We start from the raw sequence: 15,537 nt of genomic DNA, 5'->3' as shown, positions 1-15,537 counted from the left end.
ATGACAGATGGAGATACTAGAACTCCTGATCCAGAGGTGTTACGTGTTGGTGCTGGACTGGTCTCACAGAAGGAGAAGGCAGATGCAAAGTGGTCTCATAGGCTGCTTCTGCCAAATGTCGCAGCCTCATCTTCACTGTTCACACACAGAGGCAGTGACTCACAGCTGCTTTGTGCTTCTACATGAGTAGACCTTCACCAGAGCAATATCATGTAACATGCGCGGTTAGATCTGCTTCTATTTCATTAAAACGTTTCTATAGTTCTTGGCCATCAATGCGCCACAAATGAACGTGCTCTTCCACTCTGATTTCACTTTAGAGCTGTGCCAAAGAATCAGGAAGAGATGTGCCAACAGGAGGCCTTAAAATGAGTAATTAGCTGAAATAACAATGGAGGGCTGAACACAAAATCAACACTACTCTTACAAATGAACTCACGTTTTCGAAGTGGAAAGCTTACAATGCTGCAGTAGAGGAGCCTCTCCTACTAACTGTGTTTTCTTTACAGAAGGTTTTGTTAGGACATCAAGTTGAAGAGAATTTTGAAGAATTCTGTGATGAAACAGTATGGAGAGACTTAATGGACCAAAATGGTTGTTTTTTTAAAAACATTTTTGACACAATACCTTTTTTTCAAAATATTTTTTCACCTTTTTTCCATGACATTTCATGTATTTTCACTGTTTTTGAAAATATTTTTTCAAAAGAATCCATTTTTTAAAACCCTTTTCCCCCATTACATTTATAGACACAGCATATTTTGAAATATTTTGAATATTTTAAAATATTTTTCAAATATCTTTACTTTCTTTAAAAAAAAAATTCCACCGAATATTTTTTTCTGACCAAATTCTTTTTGACGTTTCCCAACACATTTGTAAACACAATGTATTTTGACTTTTTTGAAAACAATTTGGGACCAAATATATTTTGGCTTTCTTTTTTAAAACATTTTTATTCGATAAAGTTAATTTTGATCGTTTGAAGTATTACGTTTTTTGTGCGCAAATTTAACAACAATTTTAAAAAACGTGTTTGACGAGTTTCCGAAGTGTTCCTGAAGGCATCACAGACACATTCCGCCCCCTGCCCTAGCGGCCCGAGCGGTGCGTTCACGGGAGTGTTTTTTTTAAAGTTGACAACAGAGAGACGAAGAAGAAGACAAAAAAGACGAAGAAGAAGAGGAAGAGGAGGAGCGCTGAGTTACAGCCGCTTCGAAGCTACAGCAGAGCTCCGCAGCACCGGAGCACCGGGAGGAATGGGCTGCAGCCACAGCAAGGTGAGGGACACCGGGCAGAATCTTGCGGTGAAGCCCCGGGGGAAGTCGGTCTGTTTCGGGGGGGGGAGGCTGCTCGCTGCTCGCTGCGGCGGCGACGCGCCTTCACAACGTGCTGCGCCCGATCTGCGGGTCATAAAGGAGCCAAAACACACTTTAACCGCTAATCACATACAACTAACGTTAAACCACCGCGCGGGTCAGACGAAGACTGTGCAGTTTTAAGAAAAACAGAGTGGACCTGAACGTTACTTTTCTTTTCTTCTTCTTCTTCTCTGAACATCTGTTTCTAATCTGGCGTCGCGTTTGAATCTGTTCCCACGGTGCGAGGGAACCGGATTGAATCCGGTTTACCCCTCTGACGTCATTGAGGGCAAGTTTGATCTCCGTTATCAGCTCTAAAATCACCTTCTCCTCAAATAAAGGACACCTCTTGACTTTTAAGTAACAACACTTTAATCTGCTTCATAATCTCTAAATTCATTTTAATTTGCGTTCAAATGTCACAAAGCCATAATATCCTCAAAGTACGCAGTCTTGATTCTTGAGATATGTTGTTGTACATTGTCTCATAGAATCCTGTGTGTATATCTACATATATATATATATATATATATATATATATATATATATATATATATATATATATATATTTTACTACCTGTGGATATGAAGTGACAATGATGATGATGTGAGTGTTATGAGCCGTTTTACCTCTGAAGATATTGTTAATATTTTGCTTGTGTCGCTGTACTTTAATGACTTCAGCTCACAGGGCGATAAGTTGTTCAGCTGTTGTCTCCGGTTATTGATAGAAGATGACGGAGTGGCTTCATGTGGGTCAGGGGGGGGGGGGGGGGTGGAGGGGGGGGGGGCAGCATTCTCATTCTGAATCATTTCAAATCTTTCTCAACCAAACGTGGTTTTTGTTCTATTAGTAAAACAGTCTTTGTCTGTAGAAAGGAAACAGAGTCTGGGGGTTATTCTGGATAAATATATGTCTATATATATATCTATCTATATGTGTGTGTGTGTGTGTGTGTGTATAAAACTGGACCAGTTGTTGGGACTAGTTCTATTGGGCCTAGTCGTTGGCAGCAGTTATTGAACCAGTCAATGGGACCAGTCATACTGGGCCCATTAATTGGGATCAATTATTGGACCAGTTGTTGCATAAGCGTAGCTGCGGTGAAGATTATCTCAGAATAGAAGGACTTAGAGGCTCAGACTCTGAGCTTCAGCTGAACTACAAAACACTTCAGTGTGTTTTTCTGTTCTTCAGCATCTTTATTTCCTCTTTGAAACCAATATTCCAAAATGTTGTGGTTTATCATTGTCTCACAATTAATAAGACCCGTCCACTGTGGACAGACCCAGTCCACTGTGGACAGACCCAGATCCTCCACAGAGACCAGTCCACTGTGGACAGACCCAGGTCCTCCACAGAGACCAGTCCACTGTGGACAGACCCAGGTCAGGCTTCCCTGCGGACTTGGACTTGCAGCTCCAGGGGGAGGGAGGGGGTGGCAGCAGCAGCAGTGTCTCTTCCTCCTCCTCCTCCTCCTCCTCCTCCAGGAGCAGGGAACCCTGGTGATGAGACACTACCACTTTAGTCCACAGGGGGGTCAGAACCACCAGCCCATGTGTCGGCGTGCCGGATGCACGATGCTTTCATGAGGCCGTAAACGTGGAGTTTGGACCGTTAATGAAAAGTCTGTAAATCTTTTCATGCTCAAGTTCAACACCTGGAGCCAAAACAGAAAGAACTCAGCAGCTGTTATTTACTTGTCAGGTTTAAGCATCTGAAGCTCGTTGATGCTTTTAGAGAGACATCAATCAGGGTTTGTGGAGATTTTGGTTTTCGAAAACTGAAGCATCATGAAATTGTTACCCAGAATTCCTAAATTGTTTAATCTATTTGCTAAATTGTTTTGGTAATACATCCCTAAGTTAAATGATTCAAGAACTGTACAAACTAAACAATCCAATTATTAATGAATTATGTATTTTTTTTATTGAAATAAGAATACTTTAAAACCCTGATCCAAAATGACATCAACGAATAAATACAATGTAATAATTCAACCTTGGAGCTCTAAGACCCACAAACGTCTCGTTAGGGACGCAGGGGGACAAAGGCGTTAACCTGAAAAGCTTTAAAAAGAACAAATCATTGTGGAGATCTGCTGGTTCACTTTTCGACTTAATCTTGGAGCTAAAAATAACTCATTATTTATAAAAACTCACAAAATAGAGAAACTTAAGAAAACAGGAAGTTACTTTAACAGCAGACTAAACTGAACTCCAGTTTATTACTTTAATAAAGCAATAAGCTACGAGAGGCTTCGCGTCGGGCCTAACAACACCCCGGATTATTGCAGATAAAGTACCGCCTCAAGCACCTTATTGCTTTTATAATACGGTTACCAGAAAAATGATAAATAGTAAGTAAATCACTGCCTTTCAACACAAAATAGTTGTAGCCACCAAACGTTGTGTATCGGTAGTGTAGAGAAAAAATATTCCCCCGCGCCGTCTCATCCATTCACATCGCTCATGACGTCCACCTTAAATCGGTGTCGACGGGAACCCCAACGTTGGAGGTTCGAGCCCCGGCTGCCCCGTGTTGAAGTGTCCCTGAGCAAGGCACCTGACCCCTAGTTGCTCCCCGGGCAAACATGTGAAAAGCCACGGGGTTAAAAATGTAACGTAAGTCGCTTTGGACAAACGCGCCAGCTAAATGACCTGTAATGTAATAATCATTCTAACCTGTTACTTTGAGCCCCCAGTGATACGGAACAGCTGTGGTCGCTCAGTAATCGGCCCCCCATCACTCCCATGTCATTTGTATGAACAAATCCAGAAAATCACATTGTATGGTTTTGCATTCGATCACCAACCAGTAAGAATTACGGCTCTCACAGGCCTGGTAGTCTGTCTGAAGCCCTCCGGTTCTCCACTCATTACCTGTATAAAAGACACCTGTCCACACACTCAAACGGTCTCCAACCTCTCCACAATGGCCAAGACCAGAGAGCCGTGTAAGGACATCAGAGGTAGAATTGTAGACCTGCACAAGGCCGGGACGGGCTGCAGGACAACAGGCAAGCTGCTTGCTGAGAAGGGAACTGTTTAAGTTTAAGTTTAAGATGACGGTCAATCTCCCTCGTTCTGGGGCTCAATGCAAGATCTCACCTTGTGGGGCATCAATGATCATGAGGATGGTGAGGGCCGACTGCGCCCTATTGAGGGGAGGATGGTTGAGGCCATCAACCTCCTTCCCTCAGCCAGAGCAGCTAAGAAGTGTCGCCGTAAGAAGCATCTCAAGGTCCTGGAGAGGCCTCGCCAGTCTCCAGACCTGAACCCAATAGAAAGTCCCTGTTGCCCCGAAACCTGCATGTTTGTATGGAGGAGTGGGCCAAAGTCCCGGCTGCAGTGTGTGCAAACCTGGTCACGAACTACAGGAAACGCATGATGTCTGTAATGCAAACAAAGGTTTCTGTACCAAATATTAAGGTCGGCTTTTCTGGTGTATCAAATACTCGTCTCATGCAATAAACTGCTACTGACATATATTTTTAAATATATATATCATGTGATTTTCTGGATTTCTTTTAGATTCCGTCTAAATTCCAGTTGAAGAGTAGCTATGATGCAAATGACAGACTCCTACGTGCTTTCTACCTACATATACTTCTCTCCTGTATACGCAGCACAGTCGCCATCTCTGAACCCCTTTTCTCATTTAGCAGTTCTAGAAACTTCTATTCTCTCAAACCTTTGCAATATTGATTAAGGGCCCAAACAACTCAGAAAGAGGACTTTATGAATATGTAACTTTCGCCTTGGTCATGATAGAAAATGTAATTCACTGAATCATGTGAACGGGGCTGGAGAGGCTAAAAGAAAGGGATCTTTTTCCCTCTTGAAAACGACCCCGTGTGACCTTCTGTTTTGGCGGCCTCGGCTCCGTGTGACTCATCACGCAGCTGATGTCGTCGCCGGTCGCCGCAGCGACCAGAGCCAACATTTCAGCATCGCTCCGACTCCGCCGTCGCAAAGCAGTTTGGGATCGCAGGACAGCGAGGATTCTTTAACTACCACGTGGGCGGTCGGTGTAGTCCAGGAGCTCCCAATCAGGCCTCTTGAATCATCAATAGGATTATTGATAAGTTGCACCAGGAGACCAGACGATCACCTGATGGAACCTGTCGTCGTATTGATTGTTATTCAGCGGTTTTCTTGATCATTAACAAAGTCCTTGTTCACACTGCAGGAGCTTTGGCTCCTCCCATAACGACGAGGAGGCTGGGGTTTGGCTTGTTAAGGGGTCCAGTTGCATTGTGGGTAATGTAGGAGCCAGGTTTGATTATGGCAGTATTGTATTAGGGCATTGATGAAAGCAGGTCGTACTCTAATACTGTCCCAGGGACCTGGTGTTCCTCCTCAGAGACATTTAACTTCCTGTTCGATGTGAACGTGTCGGTTATTCATCACGGCCTCAACTGATTAATCCTTTCCATCTAATCTGGTAATCGGATTAACAAAGAGAGACCAGCCTAGAAAGACAATAAAGGACATAACCATCTCCATCAAAGGCGTCACGAAAGAAAGTTAGTCTTGTGCTAGCTGTCTTTATGCTAAGCTAACAGGCTAAATTTACATCTACAGTACAAGGAGGAGCTGGTAACCTTAGCAGCTAACGGTGGTTCACTTAATTTATGTTAGGATGCGTTCAGGCTCTGCTTGGTGAAAATGAGGCTCCCCCCGTCCACTGAGTCATGCGCTCCTGCTCCTTTAGACCCTTTTACACTTTAATTTCAACGCGGAGGTAAAATCAGATTGTTGACGTAGCCGCTCAGTTTTTTCCGATTGTGTCGGTAAAATGTTCTTCCTTTTGTCGTCATCAGAGGAAAAGCAAGAAGGGAGAGAAGAGCCAGAAGGACAAGAGAGGCCGAGATGAAGGAGGTGAGTGTGTTAATGAACTGTGTGTGTGTGTGTGTGTGTGTGTGTGTGTGTGTGTGTGTGTGTGTGTGTGTGTGTGTGTGTGTGTGTGTGTGTTCCTGTTTCCTCTGACTGATATCTGCTTCTTTCTCACTTCCTGCTTCATGAGAATCAATCTGACATTAAACATTGAGATGAACATTTCTAAAATGTATTTTAGTTACATTAAAAAAAGTGACCTCTAAACCAGCTGATTTAGAATAATGATATTCCTGTTAATAAGTAACAATGTAGTACTTATTATTTATTGATTGATTAGTACTTCATTCTTCTAATTAATAAGAACCTGACATTTGTTGTATTAAAACATGTGAACCTCCACCCAGAGAACTCGTGCGATGATGTCATCAGCACATAATAAGAGAGGGGTTAGCCGCTGATCTCAGAGCTGTGCAGCAACACCGTTCAGACCTCGTGGGCTTGTCACAACAGGCTGGACTGATAAAGTTTACACCGGCTGCATTCCATTTAGCGGAGTCGGATAGAGGCTCCTGCTGTTGTTCCTGCTGGACCTCTATTCTCATGTTGGTCCTGGTCCTCTGCGGGACAGCTTGGTACGTGTCCACAGGATCAGCGCTCAATAAAAGTAACTTTGAAGCGCGATCACAGGCCCGTTGTTTTAAGGTCATCTGCTGTGAGGCGGTGACTCTTCTCCTTTCCTTTCACAAGCAGCTTGTAAAGTTCTGCCGTTCTAACATTACGTCATCATCCGTGATGTCATCATACAGATGTTACAGGAAACCGCTGTGGAAAATAAGCGGTTATAAAATCATGATGTTGCCGGTGATGTTTAGTCCGGATGTTTGACAAAGAAGGAATCATGATTCGTGAAACAAAAGCAGCAGAAATGTTAGAATTGGGGAACGTGGACTAAACCGCGTGTATCACGGTCTGATTTTTAAACGTTTCTTCAGTATCGTCCCCCCACTGAAGGTTATGGACAACAAATAATGTGGATTCACCTTTCTTCTCTCTCTCCCTTCTTTTTCTCCTCGTCCTTCTCAATGTTTATCTAGTTGTGAACTTGAGATCCGTTGATTAGACATATTAAAAAATATGTTCATCTAAAAGGGGTTTTAATGCATCAGAGGAAATGTACAAATATCCATTTGATCTGCGCTTACAAACGGAATGTTCTCTGGAATATGACTCTGGTCACATGACTCTGGTCACATGACTCTGGTCATGAAAGCTGTGCTGTGTGATTTCAGAAGTTTTACACTACGGTATTAGTACTTCTACTAGTCCAATTACTTAATAGAGTTCATTGAAGCAGTATTTGCGTGTTTTTGTACTTGCTTTACTGAAAAGCCGGCGATAACGTGTAAGCGTGTTCCACAGGTGAGCTCACCTGTCCCTCTTCGTGTCACAGGGTCGCCCTCTGCAGGTAAACATCCGTCAGATGAGCCGGACTTCTGTCTGCAGAAGCAGCTGGAGCGCTATGAGTGGCAGCTCAGAATCTTAAGAGCGGCCAATGGGAACCCGGAGAGGGCGGAGCTTCTGAAGGACCACGGCGACGAGGAGGTGTGCGCCCTCGTGCTGAGCCTCCTCGACAAGGTGAGCAGCTCCTCTATCAATACGTTATTGATCGTCATGTTGTGTAAACCGTGAAACGGAAACAAATATTCTGACCGACGGGGACTTGAAGTCCACTTGTGTCTCTGCAGATGTTTCAACTGTGACAACGACGATCTTTTCTCTGCTCTTATCAATTTGGGGAATAGAAGCATTGTTATTCTAACTTATCTAATTAATTTTTTTAATGAAGTGTGTTGTTATATATATACTATAATATATAGACTATAAGCACATATTGGATAAACTGATTCCTGCTTTGTGTATCTGCCTCTTCCAGATGTTTTTTTAGCTTAACAGTCCACATGTTTCCACAGCCGTCATTCATGTGTCTTCATAGTTTCCCTCCTCGCTATGAAAACTTTTCACACTCGTCTCTTCACTATTCTTCTTTTCATTTTTCAGGTGAAAACGGAGACGACTGCCGATTTGAGCGTCCTCCATGAACAGAAAAGTAAATCTTCTACTGAAGAACATCGGAGAAACGTGGAAGGTAAGAGGCTCCAGACGCAAGAGGAGTATCACTACTAAACGCTCCGTATGACCTGGGGGGTGTTGCACAAAAGTAGAATAAAGGAATCCATGATATCTGAAAAGGCGCCGCATGACTTGGTGTGATCTTAATCGGCTGCACGTTGGCCGAGCCGGGATGAGAAGGAGGAGCTAAGTCAATCCAGGTGTGCACAGCTGGGATCAGTGCAGGTTCACGGCTTTCTTAAGTAGACCACGCTTTAAATTTAAAAAATCTACTTACAGGAAAGTTGTTGACTGTTTTAATGTGATTGTTGTATGTGTTGGTTTTATTGCTGTTTGTTTTACCGTAGAGTGTCTTTGAGTAGATTACCATGTAATGCACTATAAATAAAATGTATTATTTAGCCTAATTTGCCTTAAAAGTGAGCAGAGGGAATTAATGTTCCTCTGGAAATTCACCCTAAAGACTCATTTCAAACCCTTATTCACAATGCGAGAATATGTTTTACAGCCATATGCACAAATCTCTATAAGCTGTGTCTCATTCTAAATATCTTTCTACAATTAATGTTCATGACCGGGTAATGAGACGCGGTGAAATCCAGCCGCTCCGCTTCGTTTTGATCATTCTGTCATTGCACCCGTTTCATTGCTTGTGTTTCTAGCAGGTTTATAGAAAGTCTGTAGAATAAATTACAACGTTTTTATGGACATTAAAAAGCTTTTATTTTGTGCAGAGCTGCAAAAGAAATACGAACAAGAAAAAACTGAAGTTACAGAAAAGTTCCGGGCGACTGAGAACGTCCTCAAGGTAAAACAAATTCCCCGCAGTTCCCACAGACCTGTCGGAAACCATCAAACCTAAACACTTCTCCCTCACATGCTGCATCAAACACTTTATGCATTTTTTAATTTGAAGGATGAAGTGCAGCAGCTGACCGCTGAGCTGCAGGTTTACAAGGAGCTGAAGAGGAGAGTGGAAGGCTCTACGTTTAAGAAGGACCTGCAGAGGAACATCCAGGTGTGTGAGGGCGAGAGGCGTCCAGCTGTGCACCTCCAGAAGCAGAGCTTGTTTAGTCTGTTTTAGGATCTTCTCCACTGTTAAAACTTAAGTCACTCTGAGTGTGTGTGGAGCTGCTATGATGTTAGCATAGCTTTAGCTTAGCATTTATTTTTGGTTTTAATCAGCTGTAAGAAAAATCAGCCAAACATCAGCTTAGTTTTCCAGATATGCGCGACTTCCAGAACATGAACAAATGTTGTTTGTGCTCTGTGGCCTGCAGGCTCATGGCAGCCCAGGTGCATTCTGGGAGTCGGAGCAGGAGTCACTGCTGTTTGTGATCGAGATGAAGAGTGAGTGTGTGCAGGAGCAGAGGAGGAAGCTGCAGCAGATGGACGCTCTGGTATGAAAACACACCGGCTGACATGGTTCTTTCTATAAATCTCTTGCGTGTTCAGCTCTCCATCAATCGTTCATTTCCACTTCCTTCTTCTTCTTCTTCTTCTTCTTCTTCTTGACTCTCAGGCGGAGAATAATCTGTCTTTGGAGGCTCAGATCATCCACATCCTGCAGCAGAATGAGGATCTGAGGGTCCGGATAGACAACGGCCAGACTCTGATCCAGTAGGTTTCCTCTCTTCTTCTCTGAAACAGACAGTGGCTTGATGAGCTGCGCTAGGGCGCCCCCTGCAGGACAACTCGTGTCTGCTCCAACACCTTCTATCTTCACCTTGCTGGTCCATAAGTAATATAATATAATGACTGGAATGTTTTATCAAAACGGTTTCAGAGCTTTGAGGGCATTCAAAATTGAGTAATATCTAACATTTTTACAATATTACCAAAAGATCCCAGTGAGACTGCATTACTTTCAGCCCATTGAACCTCTAGTAGCAAAGAAAGTGGAAAAAACACCTGCACCCTCACTGCAAGAATGATTTAATTCTGTTTAAATATGTATTTTTTATGTTTAAAGAATAAAGCAACAACATCAAGACACATATGGCCAAATTAAACAGAGATTGTATTAGAATGTCCATAAAATAATTATAATAAGATCATAATGAAGTAACATCAATCGAAATAATTCATTACTAATGTTGTTTTCTTTTAATGTATTTTTGATTAATTGAACCATATATATATTATATATTAGTATTATTATATATATATATATATATATATATATATATATATATATTAATAATACTAGTTTGTTCTAAAAGGAACTTTGCAGTTCAACACTCAAAGTCAAGTTCCAATGAATAGGACCCCAATTTACAAACAATCTAGTAATATTAATTTTTGGCTAGCTCTTTAATTTAGTATAAAACACCAAGAAGTCTGTTTTTGCAATTCTGTTTAGCTTATTAGCAGATGATACTGTATTTGTAACTTTAAATGCATTTATTTATACCTCCTGTTTCCCAGGCAGCTATCGAAAGAGCAGCAGGAGATGAAGGTGGCGCTGGAGAGGCAGGCGTTGGTCAACCAGAAGCTTTCTCAGGAAAAAGAGCAGCTGATGTTCAAACTGAGACACAGAGACTCGTGTCCCACCATCCACCTGCCGGCCATGATGCAGGAGATCGCCCCCAGGTGAAAGAAACACGGTAACACGAAGGCCGTCCCGGTTTTTATGGTAAAACCCTCACCGGGCCCGAGCTGCCGGTCCCACCAACCACCCGGCCAAAACAGGGCGCATGGCCTGCAGCTCTGGGGTCAGGTTCCAGGGCTCTAAACTAGAACCGAGAGTCCCGAATATTTCTCCATTTTCAATGCAACTCCACTGGTAAATGTTGTTACATTAGCTCGTTAGCTTTGAAAAGAAGTAGCATCTCAACAACTCTTAAGCTGCACCTTTTGCGTGCACCTCGAGAACATCCCGGGCCGCGGCCAAAAAGCAGTGTTTGTTTTCGATTTCTTTCAAACGACAAATATCCGTATATCAAAAGCTTTTTTGGTTTTGCCCATTTCAAAACACAGAAGGCAGTGGCTACTTGAAGGGGTAGCTAGCGAGCTAACGGCTAGCCAGCCACAGTGGCCTCTGATCCAGTGAACAAGCTCGACTGCAGACCATTTTTAGCCTCTCTTCCTTGCAGTGTTGTATGAAATAATAATTTTAGGGCTTCCTTGTGTGTATCATCGGACTTTCGCAACTCAAGAGTTTGTTGTAACGTTTATGAACGAATCCATCAATCATGCAGATTATTTATCAGTTGCTTGTATGAACCTTCCAGTTCTACCGAAGTGCCTGAGACGCCATTAATAAGCGGTGATGTCGACATAAAAGCTGGATCTTCATGTTTGTTAGGAATAAATCCAACAGGATCTACCTCAAAACGCAGAGAGTTGAAAACTAAATGACAAGTTTAGTGTCCCCTGTGACTCTTGGCTAACTTGCCTTCGTTATGTGAAAATCCACCACTGGCCCGTCAAAAATTCCTTTCTAAATGGCACATAAACGGTTAAGAGACAAAAGAGTGCTAGAGGATTAGCGGAGCTTCAAGAAGCAGTTGTATTCATTCTTCCCTCTTGGTCTTGGACGTCCACTCCAACTACTCGGTTATTCCAAGCGTCCCATTAATGTTCCATTCTTAAATGTCCCAAAATATATTACAAGTTCCCACAACGTCTGTTACTGAAAAGTGTGAATGTCCGCTCGGGGTTTGTTTCGAGGACGATTACATGTGTAAACAAGTGTCCTTCTCGCAATTAAACTCTAAAGTAAAAGAAGCCCTCAAGGATCCTCTGGATTTCAACCGGAAAACATTCATAGTAAATATATGTGAGCAGCCTGCTCCAAAGTCCAAGTCTTCAAACAATCTGTAATCAACAACTAGAACGAACGCTTCCAAATCAACTCTGATCGACTGCGATATTTGTCTTTTTGTATAAACCTGTTGCCAAATGTTTTCTTTTTTTTAAGTTTACTCACTTTGCTTTTGACGTATATACTTATTTTGTGTGCCTTGCTTTAGGGTTTTCCTTGTGTCAAAACCTAATCACGACTTGATGTTATTGGTTTTGAATGTAGAGTTAACTCTTCAGTCTGCTGTCGAGGGAAGACACCACTTCGCTTTCACAGTCAAATGTTTATGTACAGTATTAAGGAGCGCAGAAATCTACCTTCAGCCCTTTAGTTTTTGCAGGGTTGACGAACAGGTTTATTGAACCTCAGAATCAATAAACAATGGAACGTGTTGGTTTAAATCAGTAAAAAAAAAAGTAGTAGCGCAACATATTTGAGTGTTTTAGCACGCCAGCATCTTGGCTCAGGAGATGCTAGTCATTCGTTTCTTACAAAAACCTGATTTCTTCATGATCGCTACAGAGGTTTTATCACCCAAATCGTCAGTATTGCTCTAGATCAAATTTCAGAGTCCATGTGATATTTCATTTACTTTGAGATTAATGCTAGGGCGGCATGCTAACGTTAGAGTTCTAACTCCCCAAAATATCTTCATACATAGCCACCAAAACATTGAATGTTTCACACTATTATACCACCATGTGAATACTCCTTAGTTAGTGAAATGCTCGGTAACATGCTACCATTAGCATTCGGCCTAGATAAAAGTTGAGTTCAGCTTTTTAGCTCCAATTGTTCCAGCACATATTCGACTGTTTTATTTAGATATAAAATGACAACTGGCTAACTTAATCATTGTGATTATAGCAGGTCTCAGATGATACTCCAATTAACGATACTCTTTAAGAGTTGTGACAAGTTCTTGCAAATTGTGGGTTGCCCGCTCAACTAACCCTGGTTTAGAGAAATGCTAACGTAACAACTGTTAACTTATCAACTTATCAGCTAGTGTTAGCATGTTGAAAATCAGCTCCAGTTACAGCTTGTGTGCACGTTCCAGTGGTTCAAGTTCAGTCCAGTTTTTGACTTCACTTGAGGTAAAAAAATAATAATTTTACAGTGTTTTGCCCATTAAAGAGTTTTCAGGATTGTGGACATCAAATCCTCGTGGGGCCTTCTAACATGGAATATTTGTTGCCTGGTCCCATCAGAAAATGACTCTGTAAAATCCACAGCTTTGACGACGTATCTTATTCTGTGATGGGTAATTGAAAGGCCACTGGTTGTGAGCTAGCCAGCCGCTAACAAACTATTGCGCTAGCAAGGCAAAATGGTTCACAAAGTTAGCTAGTATGCTGACTGTTAGATAAGTATTGGCTAACACTATCGAGCTAGCTAGATCATGAACCATACAGCCGGTGTAAATGGACAAGTCCAAGCAGCGTAGCTGTACGAGGGTACTCTGATGTTACGGCTTCCGCCATTTTTACTCCTTAGCTAGTCTGTCTCTTTTGTCGTTACCGTCAGAGGTTTCTATAGTGTTCAAAAACATATTTTAAGATATCAAGAACAACTCGATCACAATAATCACTGTAAACACCTCGCCTTTGAAAAGCTTGATAAGTGTTGGATTTAATATGCGTTACTTTTTGAAGATGTGAAAATATTGCCATATTGTCAGTTGAGAATTGTGAAAAGTGACAATGCCAAAAAAAAGTCTGCGTTTTGACAACTCCTTCTCCTTATGCACTAGCACTTTGACGAAGTATTTTACCAGGGGTTTGTATAGGAGAGAATTGTTTTTCTCCATGTTGTATAGTTTTACTTTTTTTGTTTGTTTGCTTCTCTCACGTAGAAACGTATTTCATCTTTGCTTCATTGGATTTAAAACCAGCAGTTTGTCTTTACTTGTGTGTTTTTGGCTTGACTTAATAAAAAGCTGCAACTAAAACTGTTTCATGTCTGTGTTTGCATATTAACTAAAAGACAATAACTAGTATGTCATGCCACTCCTTTTTCTCCCGTTGCAGTTAAAGTGATCATATTGACTACTTTCTTTCATGCTAAATTGTATTTTTCTATAAACTGTCCCTGTGGTTTTAAATAAATATAAATATTCAGAGCCATATACATACATATCTAGCTATACACTTTATTAGGTACCCCTGTTCATTTGCTTGTTAATACAAATCAGCCAATCAAATGCAGGAGGCCACACTGTGGCCCGTCCATTCAGCTAACAACAGGAAACTGCGACTACAACTCACCGGCTCACCGCAATGCTGTGGCGGCTGGTGGATTCTTTTTTGGTAGGACCAGCCATCAGTTTCAGTTAACATCCCAGTATGATTCAATGCAAAAAAAGGGTATCAAACACGCATTATTACTTTGCAGTTAAATATTTAACATTTATATAACTATATATATCAAACAATATTCAGAATATGCTATAACTACCATATTGTATCTATTATAAGTATCCAATATAAATATAATAAATGTATTAAAGGATAAATATATTACACGATAAATACATTTACATAAAATATATTATAACATTTATTTGTATATATACGTATATATTGAGATGCACCTATGAGCCTAGTTTATGGGGGGTGTTGAGGAAGCCCCACAAAACGTCACACAATGAATTATTTGGGGTAAAATATCGCCGTTTTCATTCATGTCCTGGTTGTGTGTCCTTCAACTTTACCACGGTGACGTCATGCGTGCGGTGCGCGAATATACATATACATACGGCGTTAGCATATAGCTAACTAGCTAGCTAGACATGCCGGCGTGGACGTCTCTACAGAAGCGTCCTGTGTGCGGCTTCCCCGTCACGCCGCTCCGGTGTCTGATTGTGAGCTCAGGCTGATCCGGTTCAGCTGGTTCACCGCTAGTTCGGGTCGGGTCTTCTTGAAGGACACAGCCGGGTCGGAATGTACAGTAAACACGGAAGCATGGATCCATCCTGCCGCGTGTCAACGCATCAGGCTGCTGCCGGTGTGGTGGGGTGGTGTGGTGGGGGGGGGGGGGGGGGGGGGGGTTTCATGGCACATTTTGGGCCCCTTAGTACCCATCGCATTGTTTAGACGGCGCATCCCTTTAGGGCCACAGTGTACCATCATGCAGCATGTCACAAAGCTCATATCATCTCCATCTGATTCCTTGGACATTGAGGTAACTGTACTCCAACTCACCCCATCGCATAGAGCACCTTTGGGTTGTGGTGGAACGGGAGCGGCGGTTCTGAAGGCAAAAGTGGCTCCAACCTTCTGCTATCAAGGTGTACCTAATGAGTGCATATATTATATATATATTTTATGCATTGTACCTGAATGTCCTCCAGGGTGCAGCAGGGGACCGCTTGGGGTTTGTGGCCAGTTTGCTGCTGCT

General features: G+C 42.2%; 1 protein-coding gene across 2 annotated transcripts; it reads left to right on the top strand.

The window, feature by feature from the left end:
- Window positions 1-1,004: 1,004 nt before the first annotated feature.
- On the top strand, window positions 1,005-14,089 carry ccdc69 (coiled-coil domain containing 69). Of its 2 annotated transcripts, XM_078101661.1 has the most exons (10): window positions 1,061-1,280; window positions 6,188-6,245; window positions 7,010-7,035; window positions 7,674-7,838; window positions 8,262-8,349; window positions 9,068-9,141; window positions 9,250-9,351; window positions 9,614-9,733; window positions 9,856-9,953; window positions 10,761-14,089. In XM_078101661.1, the coding sequence occupies exons 1-10, from the start codon at window positions 1,260-1,262 to the stop codon at window positions 10,927-10,929; spliced, it is 921 nt and encodes a 306-aa protein (XP_077957787.1). In that variant the 5' UTR covers window positions 1,061-1,259; the 3' UTR covers window positions 10,930-14,089. The 2 variants fall into 2 exon arrangements, with proteins under 2 accessions (XP_040030659.1, XP_077957787.1); XM_040174725.2 differs by lacking the exon at window positions 7,010-7,035 and having other exon boundaries at window positions 1,005-1,280; window positions 7,654-7,838.
- Window positions 14,090-15,537: the final 1,448 nt, after the last annotated feature.

The sequence above is a fragment of the Gasterosteus aculeatus genome, chromosome 4 (assembly GCF_964276395.1).
Source record: "Gasterosteus aculeatus chromosome 4, fGasAcu3.hap1.1, whole genome shotgun sequence".
NCBI lineage: Eukaryota > Metazoa > Chordata > Actinopteri > Perciformes > Gasterosteidae > Gasterosteus > Gasterosteus aculeatus.
This window is presented reverse-complemented; position numbering and strand designations above follow the sequence as displayed.